General features: G+C 47.6%; 1 protein-coding gene across 2 annotated transcripts in view; it reads right to left on the bottom strand.

Moving 5' to 3' along the window:
• ssbp4 (single stranded DNA binding protein 4) overlaps window positions 1-22,230 on the bottom strand; it is an 88,526-nt gene that overhangs the window by 7,780 nt on the left and 58,516 nt on the right. For both annotated transcript variants that reach the window (XM_068591198.1, XM_068591196.1), the window contains exons 5-12: window positions 17,589-17,678; window positions 5,972-6,055; window positions 3,274-3,400; window positions 3,053-3,120; window positions 1,784-1,848; window positions 675-720; window positions 536-571; window positions 355-409 (exon numbers count right to left, since the gene is read on the bottom strand). In XM_068591198.1, the coding sequence (XP_068447299.1) occupies window positions 355-409; window positions 536-571; window positions 675-720; window positions 1,784-1,848; window positions 3,053-3,120; window positions 3,274-3,400; window positions 5,972-6,055; window positions 17,589-17,678 (571 nt within the window). The remainder of the gene's footprint in view (window positions 1-354; window positions 410-535; window positions 572-674; window positions 721-1,783; window positions 1,849-3,052; window positions 3,121-3,273; window positions 3,401-5,971; window positions 6,056-17,588; window positions 17,679-22,230) is intronic.

The following is a 22,230-nucleotide window of genomic DNA, read 5'->3' on the forward strand; positions in this document are numbered from 1 at the left end:
GTCCTCACGATGACAGAACACATCTGGCGACACGGGAATATTCCCCCCCCCCCCGAATGCGCCCGAACGAGAGAGCGCCGATGACGAGGAGCGCTACCAGAAGCCCATCATTTATCACGCGTCGCGTCACATGTGTCCAAATTAGGCCCAGTGCCATATTTGACCCTGCTTGACAATATTTGACACTGATAAAAACTCTTAAAGTATTTAGAGTGCCATCACGGCGCCCGTCGGATGGGGATCTCGCAGAGGGGAAGCGCTTGATGTTTCTTCGACAGACGGAGGGCCGCCGCGTGTTCAGCGAACGCCGGATGAAAGTCGAAGCCAGGAGCGAGACTGAAGTGTATCACTCACCTCCGGGGCTTGGCATGATGGGAGTTCCTGGTGGGCCGCCTCCCCCTGGAGGGCCCTGAGGGGCGAAAAAGAAGCGAGAGCAAAAGAGAAATGAGCGCCGAGCGCACCTCGATGGCGGCGCGCCTGCTCGATATCAGCGCGGGACAGGTAATTTATGGCCCATTCGTGACGGGACACTTACCACGTAGTTGCCCGGAGATGAAGATGAATAAGCTATCTGTGGAGAGAAAAGACCCGAGGTGAAACGAAACACGAGACACAGTTCTTGTAAACACACGCGGCGATGGAGGAGACGAACGATGTAAGAGAGCGTGACTCACTGAGTTGGAGTTGGGGTTCGGCCACGGCCCTCTTCCACCGGGACCCCTGGAGACGCAGACAGACACACACACACACACACATGTTTAATGGAGGATTTTTGCTAACGTGCACGCGTCATGCTACGTGGGATGATCGATGCAGCACATATTACGGGTACACGGCTCTGTAAAGATGGGTCGCACCAACAAGGATGAAGTTAATCTCCGATTATTCTCATCATAGTTTCGCAGAACTTGGTTTACAATCAGTGAATCCGGACTTTAAATTAAGCAGAGCTCCGTTGCACAATTAACAAATCACTCTCAGTTTATTAAATACAGATTTAAACCAAAATGAAATGGAGTTAATGGAACGCTTGCTTACGCGACTTGAAATGAATAAATACACGCGTATGCCGGCTGTTGGGATTTAGTATGTCTGCTATGAAAGAAATGGAGAAACCGTTCACATTCGTGTGAGAAACTATAATTTAGCTTCCTTTGAGAATAAATCGATGATTAAATAAATATGGTCAAATAATAGAATTTTAAAAAAAAACAGCACAGTTGGAATGAAACGTTTTCACAGCAAAGAAAAAAGATAATAGTTTCCGTTGCTGAAACTTTATCTTGAGAGAAATTAGATATTGATGCTTTTTAATGCATGACTTTTATTTAAGGCGGCGTAGTTCTACTCCACTTTCAGTTCAGTAAAAGATCTGTGCACGTCATCCACCTCGACTCCTTTCTGAAGGTGTGACAGTCAATTCAACTTACGGGCGTTTTTATTACGGGGGAAGTACGATTTCCACCACATGTTGGTGATGATAATTATCTTACGCTGAGATCTGGGAACAAATGAGTCCAAAAGGGCCGAAACACGAACGCTAAACACTGCAGCAAGTTTCACACTCACTAGAATTGTGCATGCCCATTTTTTTGAAATTATATATATATATATCTTTATTTTATATATATTTAACGTAGTGATGGATTTGCCCATATCCTCACATCCCACACAGCAACTGACGTGTCGAAAAAAACACATCAAAACCAAAACGTAAACAAAACCGTCACTCGGAGGCAGAATTCATCCAAACATTTCAAAACTTCTTTCCCACTCTACTGACATGTTCATGCCCGGCATCCCTGGCCCCATGGAGTTGGGTGGAGGCCTCATTCCTCCGCCGTAGTTCTGCACAAAGAGAAGAGCACACAGTCAGCGCGGCGTCTCGCACCTGCTCCGTCAGAAGGTTCCAATCCCCATGAAGGTCGGCGGCCGCCGTGTCTCCCCCGTCACTCGCCTTTAATGATGCGACGCGCGAAAGAGGACGGCTGCGCGTGAGGGCGAGGGTGTTTCTGCACGTCTGTACGTCTGTACGTCGCCTCCCCTCGCCGTGTGCCGGCGTGTATGTTTTCATGGCCGCCCAGCAGGCGAGTTTGGCTCGCACCGCACTCGTGTAATTGTGTGTGTGTGTGTGTGTGTGTGTGAATGGGACATAGAGAGAGAGGGAGAGGGAGAGGGAGAGAGAACGTGAGTAAGGGGGAAGGCCAGAGAGCAGCTCCACTCAGAGGAAGAGTTTTGTTCAGCAGACGATTACACTTGTCGAGCAGATGCCACACCAGCTGCCGGTGCGTTCACTGCCAAAGTCACCGAGCCAGGGTGGCACAGAGAGGGGCCGAGGGGCACGGGGCGGGGGGGGGGGGGGGGGGAGAGAGGGAGAGAGAGAGAGAGAGAGAGTCTTTGTGTTGTGTGAGGTGACGTCGGAGCGGGAGATGGCTGGGTTGCAGAACGCAGCAGCTGTTTGGTGACGGTAATTCAAAAGGACGCTGTTGTTTAAGCATCTTCTGTTTTACACGGAATTACATTGAAAATCAAAGCGATGGAAGGTGAACCAAAGTTGGCACCATTGTTTGTTTTTGTGGGTCAAAATGTGTCGGGGCCCTGCTCGCTCAGGGCGAGGCTCCCTCGGTGCGAGCGGGCAAGCAGGATTTAACAGGTCGGACTGGCGTTGGCAGCAGGTGAGCTCCGGTTAGGGCCAAAGCTAATCATCTGAGCGCTTCTGACATTTAAAAAGGCAAAGTTACGAGGCTGGCAGAACTAAAAACAGCTCTTCAGCAAAGAAGAACGGATTATCTGCACGCTGTTTATAGGCTGCTGGCTTGACATCATGGCCGTTTTTATGGTAGCCTTTAATGAAGGGCAACCAAACATTGGGGTTGTTCAAAAAAAAGCGACCAAAACTGTGTGTGTGTGTGTGTGTGTGGCAGCTGCGGAGTGGGTGTGCAGTGGGCTGGTGGTCCTGAAGGACACCACCCACTGTCATGACTTCATTCACGCAATCCTTTTCATGTTTTATTCTGCACGCTTGATGGAGTGACGTCTCGGGGTCCTGTACCTGTGGGCCCATGCCGCCCATGCCTCGCGGTGGATTCATCCTCATTGGACCGCCCATGTTTGGATGTCCTGTGGGGAAACACAGAGTGCAGCTTGTTAGAGTGGCAGCGCTGTTCGGATCAATAACAATTCCATAAATGAGCTTCTCATTCAGAAGCCAATATGAGATTACTCTGCAGAGCGCGGCCGCTCTGAAAAAGACCGCCACGCGGTCGTCAATACCTTGAGGTCTGGTGGGGTCCAGGCTGTTTGGTAAGAGAGGCTGTGACCCGGGGATGCTCCCAGGAGGCTGATTTGGCATACGGAGGGCGGGCCTTGGGCCGCCTGGGTACCGCGGAGACATGAAGGGCTGCAGGAAGGACGCGAGAAGGACATCACAATTACTTTGTTTCAGGGTGATCAGGAGAGGAATGCTTGTTAGAATTCCTGACAGACGGGCTTTAGAAGAGCACAGACAAGTTTGTCCGCGACCTTGTTTTGCTCAAGTGCAATTGCAAGCGCTCTCAGGTGGAGTGGAAGAACACATTTCATTGATTAGCAGGAAATCGAGCGTCTAATTTACAATACAAAGACGGCGGGGGAAAAAATCAATGGATTCAATAACAGAAACGGTAATGTTGGGTTCATCATGGAGAATTAATCAAGCCGCTGATTTCCACAACCTCTAACAAGATCAAATGAATGCAGCCAAAGCAATTAAACAGACTTCTAACGACGCTGGTGCGGATGAAACAATGCATGAATTACAAAACACACAAAACGCCACAGAGTACATGCCTCAGCGGGCCGTTGGCGTTATCCGCTCAGCGAACGTCAGATTTAACTTTAAATTCAAGCTGATACAACTGCACATCCATAAATCTTAGTTCTACGAGTGGTTGGCTTTTTAAAGATGCCGTCCTATTTCCTATTTCCATTATAGGCAGTTTCCTCATGAACATAAGGTGATGAGTTTGTAAATATTACCAATAATCTTAGGTCTGGGAAAACTATTTTGAAATGGAACTTGGAATCATCTGCAGACTCGACTCCACCACGAGTCCTTGATCTCTCTGGCCAGTTTTAAACTAACGTTATCAGGAGTTTTAAGCACAAACAAACAAACTGTGCCCGTATGTGTCATACTGTATCTGGGTCTATTTAACCTCTTCTGTGGACGCCTGGTAATTAGTTTTATTGGATGAATGAAATGACGAGCACTCCAGGTTGAACTTTGCCGCCTTCTTGGCAAGACTTCCATCCCTCTAGAGGTTTTTATCTCAATAGATTTGATCTAGTTAAATAAGGGGTCAGAAATAAAACAGTTTTTTCAACCGCAGATCTCGACAGACGACTAAAACCCTCAATATTATTATACCAACATCTTCACAATCAGCCTAATTAAACACAAACTCTCTACGTATATCCGTGCAAATCTGTTCTTCTTTCTCCACAAAGTTAGGTCCAAAGTTAACCTCTGATGACAGACGGACCTAAATAACGCTCACACGAGGAGGCAGTGAACCGATGCACAAAAGACCCAGTCAGCCTTCACATCTTGGAGGTGTTGCCTTTACACGTCAGCAGGGGGAGCTATTGTGTTGAAGACCAACGCTCTGGAGCAGCTGTGTGACATTCGCCAAAGGAAGAGGGGCGTGTCCTTAAGTTTTGGAAAGTAAGACCTCAGGTGGTAAAATCCATTAGGATAAAGGTAAAGGAGGACAGATAAGAGCGAGGGAGACAACGCGTCGGACGGAAACTTGGAGCGGAGGAACGGCGTACGGGCGAGGAGGAGGTGGAGCAGAAAAAAGAACATGACATCGTTGGATGTGAGGGGCGGGTGAAGTCGTACAAGGAGAGGTGGAGGTGTTCTACATCCTAATGCTTTGTCCGTTTTGTGCAGCGGGGCATTTTCTCGCCGCGTCCGTATCACCAAACACCGGAGCGAGAATGATGCGGCCGGGATTGTGTGATTCATAACACAAAGTGAATCCACCATTCCACATAGACGCCTCAGCAGAGAGGGGACAAGAGCAGGCTGGCCGAGACACACACACACACACACACACACACAGAGACACACACATGCCAGCCCAGCGCACAACTAGTGAATAATGTAACGCACCCCAGACAGATGGTTTTCAGAATTACCTACGAGAGGACGCTGCTGCAACTACAAATACCCACATCCAGTGAGCCATATGTCAGCGTCAGATGAGAAGAATTAATCCAACTATTTTGGTATCGAGGGGGAACACGCTGATTTGAATGCCGATTGGGTGAGAGTTGTGTGTTTTGGTCACGGAGCATGAGCAGAATAATGTTCATATTATCGTTCTCACGCAGAGATAAGCACAGACAACACAGATACAACAGGAGGCCGGCTCTCACTGGTAATTATGTGCCCGTGCGTGTTTTGTGTGCCGTCGCATGCGCGTGTGCGTTCGGGGGGCGAGCAGAGGACGAATTACATAATCCCACTTAGCCCTTCAGGCGAGGACTGACTTACTACTGTTTTCTCTTTTAACCCTCTTCCCTCCTTCCTCCTCTTAACCCTTTCCCGTCTACCTTTTCCCCTCCCCTCCGCTCCGCCGGTCGACCATGTTGTGGTGGGCTCGTGCACGAAGAGCCGCGTCAGGCCGCCGCTGCAATATTAATGCTCTATTGATGGACTACGGGATGGTGAGTGCCGGGCTGAGGGAGGGAGAAGGCCCTCCAGATGCACCTCCGCTCCTTACAGCGGGGCCAACGCAGCTAAATTATTCATCCGAACCCACCACCGTGGACGCCGCCCGTCCCGTCTGCCAGCACAACAAGCGACCCCGCGCGCCGGCCTTTATGCCGTTGCTGTGCGTTAACGAGAGCGCGCGATGGGGGCTTTGGCCAGCGCAGCGCCACGCCACAATGCGGCACGGGACGAGCATTGATGTTCACGCCTTACCTGTCCGTGAGGTCCCATCATGGGATTACTGGGGTTGTGTGGGGGGGGCTGCGAGTGAGGGGAGGGCTGAGATCCTGGAGGACCCTGGGGGAAGAAGAAAAAAAAAATGCAACAAGGCGTCAATACATGGAAATGACTTTGGTGATATTCAAACCTGCTTTGGGGAAAAAAAAAAAAGGATTATGTGGAACAACCTCGCCCCGAGTCCCTCTTCAGGGCTGGAGTTGTTCACAGAAAGGACAACGTGGTGTCGCATTTAAAGGGTCGCTTCACACAAACTACAAGTGAACGTGTTTTCTTACTTTCCTCCAGTTTCACTTGGCAGATGAATGTCTTAAAATCGAGGTTTTCTTCGGCCAGATTGGAGGTTATGAAATGCTCACGGCATCAGAAAACAAGAAGATGTACGCTCGCTAAGTCAATAGCAATGTTCACTTCACCAGTTTTCAAAGCGAACATTTCTTCTTTAAAAAGTAGTAGAAGTAATTGGAGTGAATTGACCATGAGAGAAAAAAAAAGTTACAATTGAGTTTGCATATTATGTCGCAACATTTTCCCACAGCTGATTATGCTAGGCACAAGCATACAAAAAAGAGCATACAATAATTATGATCCCCATTCTCATGTGGTCAACATTTTAGAAATGTATGATTGAATCAAATGACATGAAATGTGAAGAATTGGTTGTTGTTGTTGTTATGGGTGAAAATTGTGCTTTAAATCCCACTGAGCGTCAACGATGAACTGCTTTTCCTCCCCGGTTTGGTCGTCTGATCCACGCCGTTGAATTCAGACTTCACCAAGCCAAACATATGAAAGCACTTGTGGTGGAGAAAACATACGTGTAGATACTTTCTCAGGAGTTGTTGAACCAAACTACAGCTGAACGTCAGTACATATTTGACTGATATTCATCTAATAACTAGAGACCCAACTCCAGTGGGACAATAATGCTGCTCAATATAACATTCAGTACAATGGGGAGACTTGTTTCGGTTTGTCTCCTCCCCCTAGTGGTCAAGACCACCTGGTGCAGCTTTAATTAAGTGATGAAAGTGGTGACAGTGGGTCCAATGTAAGTATGCACAATAACAGTCACAACTATCATATCTGCTCTGCCACATCGACAAGGAATCACTGACATTTGGAGGGGATTGATTTTCATGTACAGGAATTGCTAGTTGCCAGGATGAGGTCAGATCAAACCCAGAGGTGGACTTTAATCAACATTTAGTCACAAAGGACATTTCTTGGTATTTTCCAAAAAATGTCTTATTCTTTTTATAATTTTTGCCGTGATGATGTTGGTACGGTCCACTCCTCCGTACCATTATTCACAATTCAGTGCCGGTAAACACGTTGTGATTCACTTTAATTAACACAGCGAGACGAGACGAGAGGGCCTTTGTGTTGCGTTCACGTGGTGTCGGAATAATCCCAAAAAAATCAATTCCCAACTGGGTTAAATTCATGTGAATGAACTTAATTGTGTTGTGAACGAAATGCAATACAGCACATCTTCTTTGTGGCTTCCACATCACCACCTGAAGCTCATGAACACATGGAGCGCAGAAGAACCACTTTGGGAGATGTGAGGATCCGAGGAGCACCTGAACGCACCGCGGTCCGCTGTCTCTGAGTGCCATTCTAGTTTTATTAGAAACGGCGTCTAATGATTCCAGTGCCAGTTTGCTCGTGGCCAGCACGGACCTGCAGGTTTCTGCCGCCTGTATAAACTCTGCCGCTAGCCGACTGCTGGCGAACGCCACCGTCTGCTGCAGCCGACTGTCTGATATCGAGCGCCGTGGGTTTTTTGGCAGGCAGTCGTCTCTTGCAGAAATCCGCAAACTGTGCAACGGCGGTGGATGAATTCAGTTGTCATTTCCTTCTAATTCAATGAAAAGAGGGAAAGAAATTGCAGAAAGTTTGATCAACGGTCACCGATGATTCCGCGGCACTTACGCCGGTTCTTTTTAAACAGATTATTAGCTATGATGTCAAGCGATTTTCTAATTTCTTTTCCACACCGTACGGGCGTTTAAAGGGATGCAATGAAGGTCATATGAAGACAACGGAGGCCGGGGTATCTGCTCTCACCACACTCGATCCAGTTTGACGGCGGCGCCGCTGACCCACACACAGTCAGGGGCCAAAGCGAGCTGGATTTTCGGTGCGCGCTTTCACTCTGCGGAGACGTGCCACGCGTTTGAACCCAATCAAACAACATTATGGAAAAATGTGTCCCAGGTTGAAAATGCTAATTCCGTCTCTTTGCCTCTCTGCTCTGTGAACAGCAGTTTCAGTTCGCATTCTGAGAGCGACTGAGCCGTTTCTCGCGTTAATCTCTCCACAACAACAACAAACCAGTTCAGTACATTCAAGTGAGTACGGTGTCAGAGGTCGGAGTGACCTTGTTGCCTCTTCCTTCAGTAACCTCATCTGACTCCAGCAGCAGCTGCTCCAACAGAGAACTGCAACTACCTGAACATCAGTAGGGAGAAAGAAGACCACCCACCGCCACACCAGCCTTATCTCCTCGTCTGCCAGAGCCCTCGTCAAGCATTCTGCTATCAGGTAACATTACGGGTGTGTGTGAGTGTGTGTGTGTGTGTGTGAGGGGTGCAAGTGAGTGGTGATGAGTGCGAATATGAGATCTCCCCCCCCCCCCCTTTTTTTTCCCTACAGGTGAAAGCAGGATCTCCTTCTTTCAGGTGCTGAGTGTGTGTTGGCTTGAATGTGTGTGTGCAGGTACAGTATATGTAGTGAGGGGGCCGCTACTTCAACAGGTGTGTGTCGAACATCACGGCGAAAAGCTAAAGGATTAGGGGATTACACATGTGCAATATAACCTGAGACACACATACAAACACACACACTCACACACACACACACACACACTCGCACACACACACTCGCACGCTCTCTGGTAGACATGTTTACATAATTTGGGTTCCATTTTTTGGAGCAAATTTGCAGAAATAGATGCATGTACACACAATCAGGCGTCCTTTATTGATTTAACATTTCCACTTTAATAAGTGCTTTATAAATAAATATACGCGACTTGATTAATCCAGTAATTATTTTCTAAGTAATTGGTCACTTCTAAAATGGACCGCCAAAAAAAAATCCCGTACATATTTACACAGCATTGAAATAGCTAATTATGCCTCATTGATATTACAGTAAATAATACATTTACAATGATAGAAACGAAAAATAGAAGCTAAAATACCTCGTCTTGAGAGGCCGCAGCTAGAAAATAGTTGCTTTTATTCTGTTTTATTCAAATAAAGCCACTACCTGTACACTTTCAGTGACGACTTACGTTCTGTTTGCAGAAAAAGGAAAAAACTCTCGGCTTGAACAGTTAGCCGTTTTTCACAATTACTGTCAATAATTTGTCGGCGTGGTTTTCTGTTGACCAGCTTTGATTAATGGACCCCCCTCCCACCCACCACACCCACTCCTACCACACACACACACACACACACACACAGTCACACGTAACTGTCTAGACTTGTGCGCCTCTTCGTCTGTTTGCAGCCTTCTTTTCTAAAGGATGCAGCTGCACAGATACCTACATCTCACCAGCTCCACACAAACACACACACTCCCTTCAACCCCCCCCCGCGCCCCCTCCCTCCACCCCCATTCCCCTCCTCCACCCCTCCCTTCTGTCGCTCCCTCGCTTTCCCACCCTGCCCACTGCGCCGCCCTCCCTGCGCGAGTGCACTGTTGGCACGGCTGGCATGGTGGAGTGCCGACAGAGCCGAGCACCAGGAACCTGTGGGAGCTGCTACAGTGGGAAAATAAACATGCCTGACTGACAGCTTGAAACAAGTGCGTTCCCACAGGCACAGATACAATGCCGCGGCGCTGCCAGGCTCACCGTATAAGAGCTCCGCTTTTGGCAGGAGGGATGAGCTTGTACATACTCGTGCAAAACAGCACTGCTGATAAGCAGAAGCACCTCTTCGTGGACTCACAAGCCTTTCTAACGAGGCACAAGTGTTGAGCTCCCAGCACTCCGTGTTGTCACATTACCGACATGGTGACTCCGATACCGAACCTCGCCTGAATACCTCGATTACCGATATCAAGACGACGGCAAAAACCTCAAATAAAAAACTGCCAAAAAGTACGCAGTATTCTGACGGCACCTGTACTTGTTGGTAATGTGATTTATTTGATAGTTTACGTGATATTCGCAACCAGATATCAGCGGTCCTCAATAACTGGACGGGAGGCGGCGAGAGGCGTCCCAAGCGCTATTTTCTTTGGGAATTTCTTTCAGAAGTTGATGAGGGAAAACCTGCTAAAATCAGGAAGACACCACAGAAGCTGTTGAAGGAGTTGTGTAGTGTTCCAAGTGTTTTTATTCTGGGACTGTGCAGCCAGCGAGCAGTTTATGGCCTACTTTAAACCTCTTTTCAACTTAATTTGTTGACTCCATCCCTCAGGTTAGCGCTTGCTAAATCTCAGCCTTTTTTTGGGGGGGGGACTGCTGCAAAGTTAAAAACGTCCGCTCCCGGCGGATCCCCGTCCCAATGCAGTGCTCCTCACAGGAAATAGCCCGCGGCTCTTATTAAAAAACTGTCATTCCTAAAGTAGCGGCACTGATAAAATTGGGTAACGTACCGTTTTTTTAACGGCAAAGTATTGTGATGCCTTTCTCGTACCGGTGTACCATGTGACACCACTCGAGACAGGCGCTTCCTACTATTTTGAGACGCGGCAGTTTACTTTCCTTTCGCTGCATTGACTCTATTCGTCGCGCTGTCGTGAGAACGGCTCTTCTGAGGAGCGGTCGCGTCTGCAATAGAGCCACTCATTAACCGGCTGCCCGACGACAGCGAGCCGGTCAATAATCTATCCAACAATCTGGAAATGTGTATTTAGTTGTACATACAGTGTACTCTGGATGTGTTGGCACAGTCGTGACGTTTGTCCCGGTGCCACTGTGGTTGTTCTGCCACTCCGTGTGTGTATGTTTTGGGTGGTTAACACCAGCTGTACTGGCTCGCTCTGTCTCTCAGCAGGTTCACACTGGGGCTAATGCAGCGCTAGCTCGGTCTGACCTCAGAGGTTATTGTTGTTGATGTGCCAGTCCGCGTGTGTGTCTGTGCGCGTGTGTGTGTGTGTGTGAGAAAGAGAGTGTGTGTATGTCTAACAAGACACCCCTGCGGGGTCTGGCTCCACTGATCCAGCGACAGCAGTCTGCTTCTCCTCTACACACACACACACACACACACACACACACACACAATCTAGTTTTAGTCACTTAAGGGGACACTGGATTTACTTGCATTCATTTTCCGGAGTCTTACCCCAAACGTAACCATTGGCACTACAAGCCTAACCCCAACCTTTAGTGGAACCATAACCCAATCCCTCAAAGTACTTTCATCAAAAATCAAGTCTCAACCTTCAAATTCTATCGTTCATCTTGTGGGGAACAGCTTTTTGTCTCGAGTCCCCACAACGTGGCTGTGTGAACACAGTTCCTGCTCTGTAGGTAATACACAATCTCCTTCACACACACACTCGCGCACACACACACACACACACACACACACAGCGCTCCGCTCTTGTTCCTCTCTATAATGTGCCATAATGGAGCATAGCTCCTCTGGCTGGGCCTCCCTGGGCCTTCCTGCTATTACATCTGAATGGGCCAGCATATGGCCTTTATGGCCGTACTGTTCTCTCTACAGGTCCCCGCAGAGAGAGAGGGGAGGGGGAGGGAGGGCGGAGTAAGAGAGAGAGAGAGAGAGAGAGAGAGGGAGAGAGCGAGAGAGAGAGAGGGTGGGGGGGAGCGAGAGAGAGAGAGAGAGAGCGCATTTCAACTGTCACAGAGGTGTACGCAGGGCGAGTTTGAAAAGTAAGCTCGGCTGGAGTGTGTGCGCAGTGCGTGTGTGTGTTTGCGTGGTGTTGTTTGTGTATACGTGTAGGAGAGGGGAAGAAGGAGGGGGACATGGGGAGCGTTAAATGAAGCAATTAATAAAATCATTTTCTACCCGGCTAAGGAGATAACAGCTTGGCACAGTACCACAAACCCATCAACACAACCCCCTCGCCTCCCCACCACTCATTTCAGCTTAAGGAAGACCCACACCGCTGCCCCTGATGGACCACTAACACAGGGAGAGGGGGGGAGAGAGAGAGAGAGAGAAAGAGAGAGAGAGAGAGAGAGAGAGAAAGGGGGAGAGAGAAAGGCATGGAGGAGCAGCAGTCGCCTGAGTTTGCTTCGCTTGTTTACAATTGCCAACACTAGAGGGCAGTGTGTAACTTCCGTCAAACTACTGGACACACACACACACACACACACACACACACACACACACACACACACACACAGAAACTCACACACACAAACAGGGAGCGAGAACACAAAGCAGCCTGCATCACTGAACACAACAAACAAAGCCGGGAGGAACAGCACCACACACACACACACACACACGCGCGCACACACACGCACACACACACACGCAGACACACACACACGCTGAGTGCACACTCATTGTCATTCCTCGCTAACATTCCTGAGAGCGCGGCAGTGGCAGCAGTAGGTCTTCTGCTGGCTCCTCTATGGCGACACGTCAGCGCAGAGACGGGAACACGCCATCAGGGGTGTTTTCTCCCAGAGGACGGCCGTTTAAACATGTTAGGATGGCAACAAATGATTTATACACATCTGTGACACCCCTCTCCCCTGGCCGAGAGCAACCTTCTCGCACAGCCAAAGTTTCACCAACACTCGGGGGTAAGGAGGGGCGGGGTGGTGGTGGGGGCATCGGCAACGTGCCGCCGACGGGGATGGAGGCCGCGCTGCGGGAGACAAAAGGCTACATTGAAACCGCTGCTTAACCGCAGTGACCGTTATCAACTCCGGTTCGTAGCGATCGCTACAGGCCCGACGGCAGGCGGAGGAGCAATGCCGGAGGATCGCCGCTCATTTTTTTTAAGTGTGTTGTCATTCAAGGAGAATTGTCAGGTGTCATTTTTTTTGCCGCCGCCGCCGCCGCCGCGCTCTCAAGGATGAGCAGAGGCAGCACGAGGGTAAGACGGTTCCTCTCCTTCAGTTCAGGGAAAAGTTTTGCCCGCGCGCTCTCGTCCGGCGCCTTTAGCGTCGCCCTTTCTGGATCATGGATCCACATCATCGACGCCATTTAGGAAAATATATGTTGGTTGCTTTTTTTTTTTTACAAACAATCTGATGGCGTCTCGTCCAGTGGTCAAAAGAAGTCAAACGCTCCGATTAGATTTACAGTTTGGGCAACATGTGCATTTTCAAGACCACCTAGTAACCTTCGTTTTGTATTTTCCTCGCGCTCAATCACCCTGGGTCTACACTAACAGTCTACATTATCCATAGAAGTACCAAAACAGACCCTGACCAAAACACATAGAGTTAACTTTTGACCCGCACACCGTTCATCAGCAATGATTCGTACTCTCCCTTTCGTATTTGTCTGCATCTTAGTCATACAAGTGTCCAGGATGAACCCTGAGATCAATCTTACCTTTGATAAATAAATGTCTGAGAGCAGATGTCTCCCTAATTCGCCATGTGCCTGCCATGTCTAAGCTTTGAACAGGTTCTCAGATTTGTCTTTGATAGCCGGGTTGCTTGTTGTTTAACGTGTAATCAAACCTAATCCTCTTGTTGTGCTTTTTGGTGTTCTCCCTGAAGAGCCACAATTACCTGCAGTAAAACACACTGCCCTTGACTTTGGATCTCTCTTCTTTTTTTTTTTTTTTTTTGGCAAGAGGAGCCTTGCCAGTTTAGTAGTAGCAAGCGGCTGCCCCACCCCAACTGGTTTACAGACTTAATGGAGCGCATTAAGTTTTCAAGTACTTGACGTACGTCGTGTGGATCAGTAAATAAAGTCAACAAATAGGGATTTTTTTTTTTGCGCATTATTTGACAGGTGGACTAAATAAAATGTCTAAAAGAGCATTTAATCTAATTTGCTTTTCCTCGGATGGAAGACTAACTCTTATTTATGCAGCTTGCTCCCAGATTTGGTCTCCTTCTCATTATTTTATAATAGAATATCCTTATATATATATTTATATATAGTTGTGCATGTACAGTAAAACCTCTCCCTGATACAGTCCCTTTCCGTTTATGAAGCAGCAGATGGGAGATGAATCCATCAACTGTCCACTATTGTCATCAGCTGTCATTTCTGTGATCACACATCTCTGAAGGCCAATAAAAAAAACCTTTTTGAAAGACTTTCCTGACGTCTCAGTGTCCTCTCTCTTATTCTCCACTCTATTTCTCCTCCTCTCTGTCATTAACTCTGTCTCTCCTTGCAGCCCCCCCCTCCTCCTCATCTCCCCCTTTGCTTGTCCTCCCCAGAGGGCCATGATGCAGCAGCGATGGACTTTGGCTGAGAGGAGAGGAGGATTATATACCGAATGTATAGAGATGCTCACACCAAACACAGCATTTCTCTCCCACTTCTTTACCGTTTCTCCTCCGTCCTTGGTCTTTCCACCTAAAGTATGTCTCTCTCCATCTACCTTTCCTTTGTGTCTGCACGACTCGATGCCCTGCTCGCCCTGTGAGCGACAGATTAGGGGAGCACGCCCTCCTCCTGCATCCATTTTCCTCCACTGTCCCTCCTTTGCCCCTCATCCCTCTCTCCCAGGACTGTAGCCAATAACAGTGTTGGGGGTCACCCATGTTAATTACAGAGCTAGTGCAACTGGGAAAAATGTAAGGCAAGTTAGGCAACACACAAACACACAACCACACACACACACACACTGCACGTGAACAGTTCGCACCGAACGGAGTTGGTGAGTAAGCATGTGTCACTGAAGCAGTGTGTGTATGTGTGCGTGAGAGAGAGAGAGAGAGAGAGAGAGAGAGAGAGAGAGAGAGAGAGAGAGAGAGAGAGAGAGAGAGAGAGAGAGCGAGAGAGAGAATAATAGTTTCAAAGACAAGGGAAATGGAGAGAGTGAGGAAATGTCATGGAGAAGGATGCCAGGCGTACGAAGGAGAGAGGAGAGGGAGAAGGTGGCGGGAAGAAGCAGACCCGGAGATGAGAAATGACTAAAGCACGGAGAAAATTCAGCTTTAGCAGATACAATCCATTCACAAGCCCACATCAAAAACATAATAACCATTGTTGAGTCTCTTACAAAGGTGGAATATTCCCACTGTCAAATGACTGACCTTACCTCCAGTGTAACTGAGAGCAGTGAGATGAGAATGTGAGTAAAATCTCAACAATACGTGGGAGGGAACGATAAAAAAAAAAAAAGAGAGAAAAAAAAAAAAGAGAGAATCTGCTTCCCCTTCATCTGAATGAATAAATGAACTGCAGAAAACCCAGTAGCCTGCATTTTCAGCGGAGACCGCAACCATTAGTTCACCAGGGAGTGAATGTCAGCTACCTAAGCAGTGTGTGTGGTGTCAGCTCTCGCTGAAGTTGAAAGGTACCAAATGAACACGCTACAACGCGTCGAAATATGCTGCAGTTCTGGCAACACCGTCTGCTTGATTTAGGGAAGTCGGATGTGAAGTTCGGGGATGTGCGGAGAACCGCTTGACGATGGTTTGGTGTGTGTGCGTTCTGCAGCTTTTTTGTTTTCTTTACATTTGCCTGCTCTGCCGCTCAGATTAGCTGAGCTAAGCGAAGGGAAGGGAAGAGAGGAGGGCGCATATTGCGGCGTTGGAACCAAACCATCAACCGCCTTTCTTCTCCCTGTCTGACCGTCACGTCTGTCTGTCTGTCTGTCTGTCTGTCTGTCTGTCTGTCTGTCTGTCTGTCCGCCATGCACACAGGGTCTATTTATGGAAAGCAATGTCACTCATGCAACACCATCGGATAGCTTTCTCCCTGGCCTGCTCAGTGCTCATACATCATTAACATTCTCTACGACCCCTGCACACACACACACACACACACACATACACACACCCACACCTACTCGCCTGCGCGCCTACACACTCACTCACACACACAGGATGCACAGCACACGACATGCTGCCAATCAACCGGCAGCAGAACACGCAGGCATATGGCCACACAGTCCCACAGTGTATGTATTTACACATCAGGCTCACTAAACGTCCAAGAGGAGCACATTTGTGAAACATGCCTAATCATTAATAACGCGCAACGCATTATGGCATCCTTGCTATATATCAGCTGGAAAAAGGCAAACGCTCATGGTTTTATGTTATTATTTCTAAATAATAGTGAGTCTTTAAATGATCATGTACGGACGTTGCGATATAGCCAGCTTAGGCGCAGAATTTGCTGATCACATCTGCAAGTGGAGCGAGCAGTCAAACGTAAAAGCTTCAGTAAGTACTTTGGCCACGGCCGTGGGTTGAGTGTTTTGATGCTTTCACATTATTTATATAGTACGTAGACCTTCTTTATTATTTATATATATATATATATATATATATATATATATATATATATATATATATATATATATATATATATATATATATATATTAGCTAATTGGCAAAGGTAAAAAAAATTCACTAAAAAGTAAAAACTATTTATAACTTTGCCAATTCCATGAATGTCATTGTGGGTGCAGATATTTTCTGTTTTGAAAGTTTTACTAGCTTATTGTGTTTTAAATGAGGCTTGCATGTTTGCATGTCTGTGTGTGACAGAGAAAGGAGAGAGGGATGAAACAAGAGAGAGAAAAAACAGACAGAGAGAGAGAGAGGCAGAGAAAAACATATATATATATATACATATATATATATATATATATACATATATATATATATATATATATAAATATATATATATATATAAAGAGAGAGAGAGAGAGAGAGAGAGAGGAAGAAAGAGAGAAACAGAGCGAGAGAGAGAGAGAGAGAGAAACAGAGAGAGAGATTGAGATAAAGAGAGAGAAACAGAGCGAGAGAGAGAGAAACAGAGAGAGAGAGAGAGAGAAACAGAGAGAGAGAGAGAGAGATTGAGATAAAGAGAGAGAAACAGAGCGAGAGAGAGAGATGGAGAGAGAGAGAAACAGAGCGAGATAGAGATAAAGAGAGAGAAACAGAGCGAGAGAGAGAGAGAGCGAGAGAGAGAGAGAGAGAGAGAGGGAGAGAGAGAGAGAGAGAGAAACAGAGCGAGAGTGACCTCGTCAGCCTCACAGAAAGCCTTCAGAGAACAGTGGTGACACGAGGAATTAGTGACACAAGTAGCACAAACCACAGATAATAGCCTCCTCTCCTCAAAGCCCCAAAACACAATAATAAAACCTCTCCGAGCACCAACACGTTCACCAACGCGACACTTCAAATTTGGGCAGATGCAGCGTATCCAGAGAGCTCTCGGGGAGTCGGCTCCAGACAGAGCACCAGGAGTTAACAACCCGAGCGTGGACATATGGGACGGAGGCAGAGAGACAGAGGAGGGAACACATCTGGACAGGGATTAAGACGGCTAAAGAGGCTAAAAAAGGAGGAGGAGACAGAAGGATTGGCTTAGCGATGGCTACGGGAGGGGCGGCGGGGTGAAGGGGGGGGGTGGGCTGTGGTGTGATGTTGTTGCGTGACGGGGGTGGAGGTGGGTATGGGTGAGGGATGAAGTCGGTCAGAAAAGTTCTTCTCCTTACTTGAAAGAAGCCCGGGGGCATGGGTCCTCCCGGCATGCCGTCATTTGGTGGCATGTTGCCCATCACTGGACTGGGAGCGGCAGCCGCACTCTGAAAGACACAATAGAAAAAGGAGACCACAGTTTACTCCCCTGTGTTCACGTGTGACGGCGCAGTGAGCAGCAATCAGGTGTTTTGAATAAGAATAAGAAAAAGTGACAGAAAGAGAGACACGGCGTGCAGAAGTGATCTGTCCAGCCCTTTGTCTTGGAGCAATTATCGACTAACTGATGGAGATATGATTATTTAGTCGCGGTGATGCAGATCATTTTAGGGGGAACGTTGAGGCTTCAGAGTGCTTCCAGTGGAGTCACGCGCATCATGACTGCAACAGACAGTGAACCCGAAGACGTGAGAGCGGCGTTAAGACTTCTGTTTGTTTCTTTGTCCAACACAAAAGGACGCGAGCTGTTTTTCAGGTTCGCTCTTCTTTGCTGTATTTCTTTTTTGTTCTTCTCCACTCGTCAATGTTCCACTTGGATCTGCTGGCCAACAAAAACTTGGCAAAATGTCTGCTAATTGTACACAAACTCGGAACAACGAAACTCCTGAATGTCGCATTTTTACGACTTCAAAATAAAAGCCTTACAGTGGCATCTCCAAAGAGGAGAAAACAGGAGCTCACGTTCTTCAATACAAGCAAGTCCCTGAGTCATTTGAGGATGATATATGTTCTACTATAACTCTTTTTGATTTAAAAAAAAAGAGAGCAAAAACTATTTCTTCATATGTTAAGTCCAGGAAGTATTTGATTAAAGAATAAGTTACAAGAATAAAACTGACAAATGGTTTCATACTTAGTGTTACAGGCTCATTTGATTGGGTACAAACTATTGCGGGTCATCACTCAGCCCAACTCCCGCACTTTGTTAAATTCCTGTCGGTGTTTTGGTCCCACTTCATATTGATGAACAACTTGATGAAAAAAAATGTAAATCAGAACCATAATCTTGATTTACACAGAGCAGCCTTTCTTCCTGCATGCAACCCCAATTTATAATATGGCCTCCAAATAACATTTCTGGCAATATTTCCTTCATTTTTTTTTTTTTTCTTCTTTCAATTATAATGATTTTCAACATCGGGGAGAAGACAGATGCGACGCTCGCTGCTCTGCTTTCCTTCTGAGGCGGCGAGGCGGTGAGGCTGACAGGCGGCGTTTGGTCATGACTGCTTTGTCAGAGCTCGACATTCACACATGGCCGGCGCGATGTGAGGAGGAAACAGAAAAGGGGGTGAGGGGGGGGGGGGGAGAAAAGTAACCCAAAAAATACATATTCAATCAGAATGTGGAGCCAATGCGCGTGTGTTACGGGACGATCCAACGCTGGGGAGGAATATTAAGCTACAAACAGCTCTTCTTCCAACGGACACACAAAGGAAAGACAACAGTATGTTCAAACATTTAACATTCCTCATATTTACATTCCCCTCGAGTGTCTTATACTAGGAATAAATACGTAGCAGTAGCTTGACGATGTTGCACTCCTTTAAAAAGGTCAAAACGTTCGACTTTGACACCACGGACTGCGGTTTTCATCCCGCCTCTTTCAACAGTCAGACCCACGACCGCAGTCTTTCCCAACCCTTATCCAAGTAGTTTTCGTTACCTAAATGTAACCATATGTTAACCATGGAGGGAGGTGGCGGCTCAGAAGACTGCTCATGTGACTCCTACGTCCAGACGGAGGACTTGACGTGTCGCAAAGGAACCGCAGAGGCTTTGGGAGTAATATCGCTTTTGGACATTTTCACAAAATCTGTTAGCTACTGAACGATCATAGACCCTCCACAAAATGTACACACACACACACACACACACACACACACACACACACACACACACACACACACACACACACGCACACACACTGCTCTCCTTCTGCCCCTCCCCCCACTGTAACGAGAGCTTCACTCACATCCAGAGCAAACAATCCCTCCATCCCTCGGCTGACCTGCACGGCCCAGACACTAACTAACAGGCCCCGGGCCATGAAGCCGGACACACACACACACACACACAGACACACACAGACACACACACACACACACACACACACACACACACACACACACACACACACACACTCTGCTAAGAGGGTGTGGATCTGTGGGACTTGAAGAAATCATAAGAGACTTCCAGAGTGTGGACCTGAAGATATCCACAGGAGTCAGATACCAGCAGAGAGACACAGAGGGAGGCATTTGAACAGTAAGAACAGAAAAACAGTAGAGATGGAGATGGAGAGAGAAAGAGAGAGAGAGAGAGAGCGAGAGAGAGAGAGTGAGTGAGAGAGAGAGAAAGAGAGGGAGAGAAGAGAGAGATTTCATAGGGTGATGAGAGGTCGGACACTGAAGAACAGTCTGCTGAAGATGCTTCTATCGTCCTCTGAGGTCCTTGTGTGTGTGTTTGTGTGTGTGTGTGTTTGTGTGTGTGTGTGTGTGTGTGTGTGACCCGTACCACTTCCTCCTAGCCTCAACAGTAGACGTGCAAGTCAAGAGTCTATCTACCAAACCGAAAAGCAAAGCAGCGTACGGCTATCGAGCTAGCGATGCCTCCAGCGACACAAAGTTATTCATGATAATTCTACATTTCAGATGTAAAGTTCTCACTCCCAACTTGCCAAATACCGACGCTTGGTCAGTACCTCTTGCTGTCTGATAGCGATGCGCTGAGGCACCCTTTAGCATCTGTACCAACTCCAATGTAAAGCCATTACCATCGTTGTCCGATGGTCGGAGCCACTGACGAACACAGGACTTTCATGAAGGAGAACGCTGTTTGAGTCCCGTGGGAAAGACGATAAATGTTGAGGTCTTTTATTGTAGTTTTTCGGGGGAACTTCCGTACTTAACTTACGTGGTTGTAACCTCAACTATGATCTTTTCCTGAATCGAACCAAATGGTTTGGTTGAGTAAGTTAACCCAAAATACGAAGCGAACCAACGTTGGAAATATATTTTAAAAGCACTGAATGCGTTCAACGAGCGGAAACTTTACGTTTCCTGTGAACACGGAAGTTTATTTTGAAAAGACACTTGAGGGGCAACCCAACTGACGTGGTGAATCCATCCAATTAGGGAAAAAGTGTGGAATAAATATCTTACAAGAGTCTTCCAAAAAAGACATTTTGACCCTTCGTTCCTGCTGACTGAGACCGGACCCGGGACCAGAGTCGGGCTCCTACCAAATTAAAGTCTAACGGGGTCAGATCCCGATGTATTGTTGCGATACAGCCATCATCAAACTGATCACAATTAGAATCACCGCAAGACACAAATGTGTTGAGTTGGAGTGGAGAAGAACAGCGTGAACAGCGAGCTGCAGGAGGAAGAATCAAACGCATCGGTCTCCTTCTGCAATGGCTGCCGATTGGAAGGTGGTGTCCTGCTTTTTATTTGGGTCTTTGGGGTCGAGCGAATTTTCGGATCAAGACTAATTATCCTGCCGTGTCTTTGCTTGGGGTCCGGCTGTCCCTGGGTCCCTCGCAAATGGGAAGAAACTATATTGAAGCGAGTCACCGGCGGGTCTCCGCTCGTCTGTCTCGGCCAGATAATGCCCACATTTTTTGGACTCAAAGACCTACAGATTTTCTTACGCAGACGTAGCAGAAATAATATGCGGCCTAAAACACTTTCGGACCTGAAATGGGCCCTACGAAGAGCGCGATTGTGAGCAGTTGCCGAACAATGGGACAGCAAAAACAATAGGCTGGATGCTGTACACCGCACACACGCAAACACACACACACACACACACACACACACGCAAGTGCAGTTAACCAGGTGCGACGTATCGGGGAGAGCGTTATCTGCTCCGGGATCAGCAGGGAAAGAGAAAGGAAAGATGCAAACGAGGAAAAAAGGAAGAGAGAAGAAGGCCGGCGATGGCTGGATGAACAGCAGAGCATCTCAGGGAGGAGGAAGAGTGAATGGAAGTGTTGCTCTGGCGCGTGAGTTGGTGTGTGGCGAGTGTGTGTGTGCGTGCGTGCGTGCATGCGTATGTGTGTGTGTGTGTGTGTGTGTGTGTGTGGCTGCCTCAACCAGCCAGCGAGGCTCCACAGTACTCAGGTGAAGCGGCAGCAAAAGGCCCCCTTCTCCTAGTTGCCATGACAACCCCGACCTCAGCTCCTGCTCTCCAGTGCCCATTAAAACCCTCAGGCCGTCAATCATCAGCATGGCCAGGGAGCGGAGGGAGAGAGAGAGGGAGAGGGAGAGAGAGAGAGAGAGAGAGAGAGAGAGAGAGAGAGAGAGAGAGAGAGAGAGAGAGAGAGAGAGAGAGAGAGGAGAAAAGAAAGACAGAGAAAAAGAAACAGAGATGGAGTTTAAAGCAGCCTGTGGCTTTTGATAGCAACCCTGTATCTCCCTCTTCTTCTTCTTCTTCTTCTTCTTCTTCTTCTTCTTCTTCTTCTTCTTCTTCTTCTTCTTCTTCTTCTTCTTCTTCTTCCTCTCTCTCTCTCTCTCTCTCTCTCTCTCTCTCTCTCTCTCTCTCTCTCTCTCTCTCTCTCTCTCTCTCTCTATTTGCACACAAACCAACGTGATACACAATATACCTGCACAGCGTTAACTCCTCACACATTCACACTTCTCTCTCTCTCTCTCT

The sequence above is a fragment of the Clinocottus analis genome, unplaced genomic scaffold (assembly GCF_023055335.1).
Source record: "Clinocottus analis isolate CAN_PGR_092001 unplaced genomic scaffold, fCliAna1.0.p SCAF_25, whole genome shotgun sequence".
In the NCBI taxonomy this organism is placed as follows: Eukaryota; Metazoa; Chordata; class Actinopteri; order Perciformes; family Cottidae; genus Clinocottus; species Clinocottus analis.